Source organism: Ptychodera flava, chromosome 15 (assembly GCF_041260155.1).
Source record: "Ptychodera flava strain L36383 chromosome 15, AS_Pfla_20210202, whole genome shotgun sequence".
Lineage (NCBI taxonomy): Eukaryota > Metazoa > Hemichordata > Enteropneusta > Ptychoderidae > Ptychodera > Ptychodera flava.
Genome location: NC_091942.1, coordinates 27,121,940 through 27,131,720, shown reverse-complemented (window position 1 = coordinate 27,131,720; position 9,781 = coordinate 27,121,940). Strand labels below are relative to the sequence as shown.

General features: G+C 37.2%; 1 protein-coding gene across 1 annotated transcript; it reads right to left on the bottom strand.

Annotated features, from left to right (window-relative positions):
• Window positions 1-1,886: 1,886 nt before the first annotated feature.
• Window positions 1,887-3,026, bottom strand: LOC139150760 (carbohydrate sulfotransferase 3-like). Its single transcript, XM_070723156.1, has one exon. The coding sequence runs from the start codon at window positions 3,024-3,026 to the stop codon at window positions 1,887-1,889; it is 1,140 nt and encodes a 379-aa protein (XP_070579257.1).
• Window positions 3,027-9,781: the final 6,755 nt, after the last annotated feature.

Genomic DNA, 9,781 nt, shown 5'->3' with positions numbered 1-9,781 from the left:
TGCAAAAGTTCACTTCAGCTGACATAACTATATTTTAGATTATTGGCCGCTCATCTATAGGAAAAGGCTTATCTTTTAGTATTTGATTTATTTGGTTTAATTATTACCGACGGGGGTTATACGAAACTTTCCTATGATAGACGACCTTAGACCCCTAAGCATTGCAAAGTGCTCTACAGTATGCGGCTCGAAAGTGAACGACGTAAACTTTTGCTCAAACTTTTCTAAAGGAATATTCCAATCATTCCCTTTCAAAATCAAGAATAAAAATCGAGGGTCATCGTGCAAATTTTGGTATTAGAGACAAATTACCCAAGATTTACCGATAATTGAAATTCAAAATGGCCGCTATGCCGTGTTAACGCTATGGAGAAAAATGAAATTTTCAATTTTCAAAAAACTAAAACGGTATAAAGTTTTCTTACATCAAGAGCTTTAAACTGAACCCCAAAAGTGGTTTTGACTTTGACAAGTGTGCTTATTTACAACATATTTGCAATCTATTTTAAATGTCATACAACTTAGAGATTTAACATTAGCGGTTCGGTTTCCTGGGCAGCTGAGCATAAAAATGAGGTATGTGCAATGTAGTTCCTGCATGTAATGGGGTGGGTTGTGAGAGACATCGGAGTTAGATTCGTTCTCAGAGCGTCAGTGATAATATCATATGAATGAACTGTAAAAGAAGTTTAATTTGGAGAATAAGAAGGAACTGGATAAGTCCCCAAACAAAGGAAAGACATCTCGTATGTGCAACAGTTTTGATGAACGACGGCCATTCTTGCATACTTAGAGCACACATGCGTTATTAGCTGTGCAGGCAATCCAGGCATAACGTATATCAAGAACGTCTTTGTATAATTTGGTTAAACAAGAAATAGATGAGTCATTATTAGACTTTCATTATTCGTATTCTAATTCTATAACTATAGTAACATGCCACCTTAATGTTCACATTACACCTGATGAAAAGAGATAATAGAAGAAGGTGGAGAAATGGACAGACATGCTACATGAATGTACCTATGCAGTTAAAGTTGTCAAGTAACTGTACAAAAGGTTAGCTCCATTAATGATGTTTACTATACTTAAACTATAAAATAACTTCTGAATTTATCGGACTCCCCTTTTGGGGGACAGATAGCTCAAAAAAGCTCAAAAATAATTAATTTCCCGAACCACTTTCATACATATTTTCATTTGGGCCCTACTCACCAAACGTAAGGATAACCCAACAGTGTTCATAGGAAAGCTATGCGTAGATGCTCTTAGTCTGAAGATATTTACCAGAATTAAGCAAGGCATAGATTTGTGAAACGATTATCAAAATTCTTATTAATTACGAATCATCGCATAAATCAAACTCGTGAAAATGAAGTGGCGAAATAATTCAATAGCACTTCTTAACGAGCTCATAAAACTCGTTAAGTCGTACGATTTAAGCTACAACAAACTAAGTTTGTAAAGTTTCCTCACACCAAAAGCTTAAAAATGAATCCCCACAAGTGGTATATCAGAAAAGAATTGTAAAAGTTTGAAAGTCCGAATGAGTCCATAAAGAATTTTTTGTTAGGCAAAATATAAGAAGGTATACACCAATGGGGTATTCAAGGGACAATATCAACAAAATCCGTTTTCCCCTAATTTGTAAAGCTGGTTACGGAAAATAAAAACAAAATATTTTTTTCTAGATAAGGAAATGACCGTAATGGATATGCATGCTTCTATTCAACCTAGTGTCTCGGCTTGAAAATCGTGTCCCTGACAGCTTTACCGATATGTCAGAAATCAAATAATGACGGCATTTTATGCAATTTACTATAGAACTGCGCTTGAGATTGCAACAATATTAACATACCATGAGTATAAATATTGGATTTCGCATGTTACTGGTATTTCTTGTTGTAGTAAATATCTTGGAATTCGTGAGGCCCCACGTTTGGCATCGTCTCCACTAAACTGACGTCATCGTTGTGCAGAATTTCCGCACTGTCAACGAGCCGATAGCCGAACATTTTCCACACTCTGTCGGGACACAGCCCCTGCATCGCCTGGACATTTTTAAACGTAACCCCTTTCCTCCAAGCTTCTGCATTGCCCGGTTTTTGATCGGAGACCTCTTCTGTGACATTGCGGATGACGTCATCTGTTGCGATTCCAGTGAATTCGTACAATTGGGGAACGATATCGAGAGGACGCTGGAATATGTCTTCGTATCGAACTAAACGAGTGTTGTTTCTCAGCCAGTCGGGGCCGTTAGAAATGGCCATATAATTTACCTCAAGCCATCTGCAATAGTCAACAATTTCTGTTCTAAGACGATCGCTGAGATATAATTCACCTTCTTTAACAAGTCCTTTTGAACCTGGATAAAACGTCTCGCGCGACTTTGTCAATCCACGAGGATCTCGGACCAGGAAGATCACTTTGATGTCGTGCTTGCGTATCAATGGTGCGGCAGAGATGATATTATAGATTCGCAGAACTTTAGTAATCACGTGTTTCTTTGATAGACAAAATCGGGTAATTTTGTCTATTGTCATTGGGCCTGATTCGAAAGGAAGCTCGCTGTTAACTCGGAAAATATTGACATTGTTAACATCCTCTATGAAATATTCGTGCTGCGTGAAATTACACGAATAAATGCCATCCAGGAAACTCAACAACTGCGGACGAATTGTTTCCAGAAATTCGAAGTCTTCGCGTGTAATTCCCCTCACTTGATGCGACACTATCCAGCCTGGCTCGTAAAAATAAAAGAAATCCGGGTTCTTGCCGAAGAATGTTCCGGTCACACTTGAACCTGAGCGTTTACGTGCATGTATCATAACATTGACTCTGTGCCCTCTGACCTGCTGCGATATTTGGTGTTTCCCTGGAAGATCGTGTGTAATCGTCGAGTCGGTGCCATGGTTACCAGAACGTGGGTATCTTCCCTTGAACATGAGCAATCGCAAGCAGCACGCCAGTAACAAAGAAGACAGAATGAAGCCCCTTGCGAGTCCTTTGCCTGACGGAGCACACATCTTTAGAGGTTGTGCGGACGTCGCGTTTGCTTTCTGAGCTGTAGTGCGTAGTTCTTGACCTTATAAATGAACAAAACAGAAACGATTTATGGCAGGAATGTGGAATACTGGACTCAGAGTCTGTTTGGCACCATCCTCTACTGACGTAGGAGGCAGTGGTAAGGATTAGCGCAAGGTAGGGATCAGAGAGCAAAGGTACAGAGACCTCATCAGAAGGACCCTTTTATATCGTTTCGATAGGGTTTTTTTTTTACAAATCTTTTTCTGGTGCCCAATTTGTTGAGTTTGATCGATCGTATGTGTCTATACCGATTTAAAATGTTTTGTGATATTCTACTAGTAATGTACGCAAGTGTCGTCTTCACAGGTAAGCTTCATTGAGTTGTGCTAATACGACAGACTGAAGGAAGAATTTATGGGAATTCTGGTGTTTGAAGTAATTGTTATCCATCTAAAACATTTGAGTCCTTGAGAGGATTTTAAACATGAGTTACAGAAGAGAGGTTTAGTTACACGCAATTACATCAGTACTTGTAGACCTCGTGTAGCACACGGGACTACAGCGCGCTTCTACGAGTTGTCATCTATATACTTGTAATATTTTCTGTATTTTTACGATGTTGTGATGTTGTTCAGTTTATTTAGACTATCAACCTCGTCAAGTGTCACAATAAGCATCTTTGATATATGAATACTACGTCACCGCGCTGACATACGCGTAATTACGCGTAACTAAACCTCGCTACTGTGCTACTGTTGACGAAATTCTGTGACGGGGTGTGTTCGGCATGCTCTCGACTGAACAATCCCTGCTTTTACTTCAAAACGAGTTCGGGTGTCGGAGTTAGCAAACAGACACGTTGCTTGAAATTAAGACGAGGGCAGCGATTCTCTAGCTACACAAGGATTGCTCTATGCCGTCTACGGGGACAAGTCGTACTGAATATCTAGACAGACAACACACACAGATGTATTTTATCCAAATAAGAATACATCTTACCTGATTCCATGTTGCACATCTTCACCAGGCCTATACTTGGTTACACCAAAATTGTGTAGATGTTCCTCGTTGATGTCAGTTCTCGGCTTGTTGTTAAAGGCAGACGATAACTGGTGTGGTTCGAGTGTGGTTTTTTGCCGACATCTTTTTGACAAGGCACTCTCAAACAATATTTATGTGTCTACATCAAGCAGATCTGAAAGCTGGAGCCTGAATGACAAAACGGGAAGCGGTTCACACTCGATTCTCGACACCTAAAATATAGAGATGGCGAGGGTAAAGTATAGGCACACACAAACACACACACTCGACGCAGGTAAGGCTTGTATAATAAAAAGAATGTACATGACATTTATTGATCATAACTTCCAGACGAATACTGTTTGCAAAGGTAGAGAGAGCATTGCAGGTATTGTTTGCCGAAAATGTAGTACATAGAAGAATGGTGAAATCATGTCCATATGATGTCATAGGTCACCAGGGTCAGGGTGCAAAGGCGCTAATGTCTCTATGAAATGACCAAACGAAGTCTTGAGTACCTCTTTCGGTAAAAATGTGTCTTATGATGCTAATTTGCCCGATATGTTCGGGTTTACACGATATTTCAAACTCCAAACGGTCCTGGCAAGTCCAACACGGAAATATCAAACACAATTTACCTCCTCTGCGCAAAGAGTTCTACTCTCGTGTTATGTGCATACAGATATTGAGACCCGCGTATAAAAGGATTAGTCCGTTTACGAAGTTATGTAAATTTATTGAGCGTACATTTATTATGGAACACGTCATCACCTTTATGAAATCCAGTGATTTATTCCCCAATCAATATATCATTTTGTTTGTAACTGCACCAAAAACAAACCGTGGGGACACATGTTGCCATGAACTAATCGGATTCAAAGTAAGCTAAATCTCAAATAATAAGGCAACTGCAGCATGCAGTGCCACAACCTGTGCTAATATCTCAATATTTAAATCGTTTCAAGGGACATTCGTTTTCCTCTGCTAAATACCCAGAGGGAGCTTTCACCTCCCACTACCCATTCCCCTCGCCCGCCGTTGATAGCTTGTAGCCTCCAGGTGTATGGCGATATTGAGGTGAACATGCGCACATATACACATACGATATAGTATCTTCAAGTAAGGGCCGGGGTTCTCAGATTTCGATTTGTGTGCAAAAGAAACCGTGATAATGGTTAAATGATTGATAATTACATACACAATTAATAGATTAAGAACGTATAATTATCATGATTAGAATGACAGTTCGTTTCATTGCGATGAAATCTTCACTCAAGGGTTGTATTTCGTTGCGTGTTGTGTTTATTTTTAAATTCATTTTCGAAATACACTTTCACAAAGCGTTTATTTTCCCTGTTTGTGGTCGAGTCTATTGCACTTGCATGTCAAAAACGAGAGCAAGAATAAATGGTTTCAATGACTTTTCGCTTTTCACCCTGCTGTCTGTGGAATAGTGACTAGGTTTGTCTTCTGTCAATCTTTAAGGTTCCAAGACAAGAAATTGACCTTTTAAGCTAAAAATTCTCTAGAGATTAATAAGCTCAGAACCCTCATAAATTATATATTTCGGAAAGCCTAGATATAGGGGGACATTTGATTACCATAGTATCACCATTATTTACATAACTATCACGTGACAGGTAATTTGCATAACCTTTCAAAAATCGGTTTTTCCTATGTTTTGTTCCAATGCTTTGAGATATGTGGCTGAAATTTGTGTGTGTGCAAGCTGTTTTAAGAATCTTCCAAAGTATATCTCAGAATTTTTTAAAACCTTTTTAAACAACTTTTATGCCTGAAAAACTTCTAGAGCAGTGAATTTAACCCTAGTTGATTTATTTAAATTTGTGCTCCAAAAATTTAAGAAAGATATAAATATCTGAGACACACTTGCATTCCAGCAAGTTTGAGTCAGATATTTTTAAGTATTGAGTCAAAACATAGGGAAAACCAATTTTTGAAAGGTTATGCAAATACCTGTCACGTGATAGTTATGTGAACAATAGTGACACTGTGGTAACCAAAATGTTCCCCTTATCCAGGCTTTCAGAATATGTATAATTTACGGGGGTCTGAGCTTATTAACCACCAGAGAATTGTTAGATTAAAAAGGTCAATTTCTTGTCTGGGAAACTTAATTTTGTTTCAAAATTTCGATAAATATTAATTGTGATTAAATATGGTTACCAATGAAAAAGCACGTTAAAAGCTTAACATCCATTCATCGTTGAGAATATGCGTCATGGATTCGTCAGATACCACTTATTTTCAGCACTTCTGAACTTTTTGATTTTCAAATACAGTAAGTTATGGGAGGACTGGTGTAGGTGGGTTTTTAAAGTACTATTCTGTCGTTTATTTATATTCTATTTATCTGTTTCTTCTATATGGATAATTATACCTGAAATAAATAAATAAATAATAAATAAATAAATTCATAATAATAATAATAATAATAATAATAATAATAATAATAATAATAATAATAATAATAATGATATAGCCGTACAGTAAGCCTATCACGGCGGCAAATTTCAGTTCTGATATCACAGACATGATTACACAGCTTGCAAAACACCTGGATACATATCGCCAGTATGTGATTTAAACTACGGTTACCTTTAAACCCATCACTACTTGAGTCTGCACGTATACACAGCATGTCAGGAAAAATGTGTGTGTCACTTGAGAAAAGGTCTCGGTATAAAGGTAACTCTAAACGTGTCGTTGTACGTGGTCCCGATATGTAAGGAAGATCGGCAAGATTACTGAGAGCATTTCTGCTGCAGTATCTCAAACTTAGCGGAACAGGATTGACTTTCTCCGAAAACAATTCCTGTAAATTCTGTCGATTTCAGTGTCTCTTTGGATTTCATTTAAGTAAAAATAGTTAGGCAAGTAGAGTATGTCAAATTCATGTAGTTATATATATATATATATATATATATATATATATATATATATATATATATATATATATATATATATATATATATATATATGTATATATATGGAGGGAGATAGATATATAGATATTGATATATATATATATATATATATATATATATATATATATATATATATATATATATATATATATATATATATATATATATATATATATATATCGCACCCACTGAAGTCTGAAGCAAAAACCAGTACACGGCCAACGTTAAAGAACAGGCGGGTTTTCCACTGTGGTTGAAACTGTCTGTAAAAGCTAAAATGCTTATATTAACATATATCTGGCTTTTGGGAGTTTTCCCGAGAATTTCAATATTAACTTTGTTTATCGAGTAGTACCGCAGTATAGTCTTTCCTCTTCAACTTGAAGTGGGAATGAAGTGAAAATAATATCTGTTAAAGTGTAAAAAAATATCAAGTTTACTTTTTCCATCACCAGCTTTAGAGGCCTTGGATAAACTCCAATTAGTTTTCATGACTCGGATCTATTATTTACCGTTTCAGTCATATCATGTTAAGGTATTATACCTCTCGAAAATGTAAGACCCTAACCTTTTGCTCAAACTTTCCTCAAGGAATCTTTCAACTATCCTCTTTCAAAATCAAGAATAAAAATGGGTGGGGGGTGGTCACAGTGCAAATGTTGGTGCAGAGAAACAAATTACCCAAGATTTACCGATATCTGAAATTCTAAGTTGGTGATAAGTTTTTAAATGAACCCCCACAAGTGGTAGTTCAGAAAAGAATGGTAAAGGTTTGAGGGTGCGATTATCTGTCCCGAGGCGAATTCTAGCTTACAACAATCGTGTTCGCTGTCCTCAGATGGGATGTAACTTGAAATAATTATGGTGGGTAAAAAAACGTGGAACATTGTTCAGCAGTCATTGAGACACACACCTTTGCAAAAAAATAAACCAGTAGTAAGTCGACGATTGGAATGCATATACATGAGTCACATGTCAGTAACACGAAACGTCTTTTTGCTTTTGGCATGATCCTGTTGTGAGCAATCATTTACCCTCCGTAAGCTGTAAAACTTTGAATTATATTCCATTATTTATGTACTGTTTGTAAACCACGGTACCTTATTCTACTCTTCTATTCACACGTCGAAATGCTATACGTTTGACCTTTCAGCACAGCCTATCTGTACGGAATAGCCTATGAGATTTTTGACAACTGAATTTCAGGCCGGGCTTGAAGCATTTTTTTCCGCAATAAATGTCATCACATACTTCACACATTATGCTGGGTTCGATTTTTCAATGTAGCTAAAAGGCTGATATTTCGTACACAACATAACACACAGGGAAGATGCGGAAGAGAGTGTCTTGTTTATAGGCCCAGCAATGCTTACGTTTGATGATTTGTTTTCAATAATTTCATTTTGTATGTCAATTGCAAGTTCTTATTCTACTCCTAAAAGAATGTTGAAACATCTGCTATTTAGCCCATCAACCTGGCGTCTACATGTTTAAAATTCACTGTTATTGTTTACGTTTCAATTCTACTCCGGACCAGAATTCAATTTTCAACGATGAAAACGCAGTTTATACATGCATGGGCAGAGTTGAAAAGCTGAATACTGCGTATATTAACATACTTTGGGGACTAGCACAAGGAATTATGGTTGACATTCAAAATAAATATGGTGACAAAATCATCAAAAGTAAGCATTACTGGCCCCATCCTAATAGAACAAAAATAGTGAAAATATCATCAAGCTTATCGTCATCCTGTCGCTTAGCTACAATATTGACAACTAACCAAACCGGAAAGTTTGTTTGACCCTTTGAAATGCTTACTGGATATATAATCTCATCATGATAGTCAAATAGCATTGGGATAAAAGTATCTGTACAGTTCAGAGGCGAAATTTACAAACAAGTGGAGAAGGAGGGCGCCCCACTGCTAGTACAGGCATTGCTACACCTTCATGCACGGGTTCTACACTGTCACTGTTCCGGAAATCATGGATTGATAAAAATGATAAGAAAGATTCGAATATGTAATGACAGTTGGAACGTCAAAAACAGATTTTGCTCAAGCTGAGAGCTCGTGTGCATGCCAGCCGTGGTATATCGCCAATATACCACGGTTCTTTTCGCGTCTCGACCAATCAGATCGCTGTATTTGCACCATCAATATACTGGTATGATATAAGAGGTATTATACCATATAGTACCATAACCTCTAAGTGTATACAACGGTAAAATAATACTTAATAATTTACATGTATCGACATGTATCGACAGAAGATGATGGATTATTTAGTAAAAATCGTTTTTAAAAACCTTTAATTAATACCATGACTGTAGTTTTCATATATCTTGTCGTGGCTCTTAGTTGTCTATTTTATACCAATTAAATTTATCGCCGTGCTTGGTCAGCTATTGATTTACCATGTTGCAACTTTATTTAACCGTCCATTTTCTGGTCTCAAATCATTTTCAAGTGCACTGTATTGAATATGGTTGAGGGCGCTTGAGCTCCCTGCCAGCAGCCGTAGAGTCGCCCCATTTTTGCTCACGTGTTGACACACGTGAGCATATGTCGCAGCGATGTCTGTCTGTCTGTCTGTCTGTCTGTCTGTCTGTCTGTCTGTCTGTCTGTCTGTCTGTGTGCTCAATATCTCAAAAACGGCTCATCAGATCAGAATCAAATTTGGTACATAGATTTACTTTGCAAATGGCAAGAACTGATTAGTTTTTGGTGGGTGTGGCTTGCTTACTTTTTGCTCATTTGCATAATTAATGATTTTAGAAAAAAC

Bases quoted from the DNA above. Each gene is read 5' to 3' on its own strand.
- LOC139150760 (XM_070723156.1), bottom strand. From the start codon at position 3,026: ATGTGTGCTCCGTCAGGCAAAGGACTCGCAAGGGGCTTCATTCTGTCT.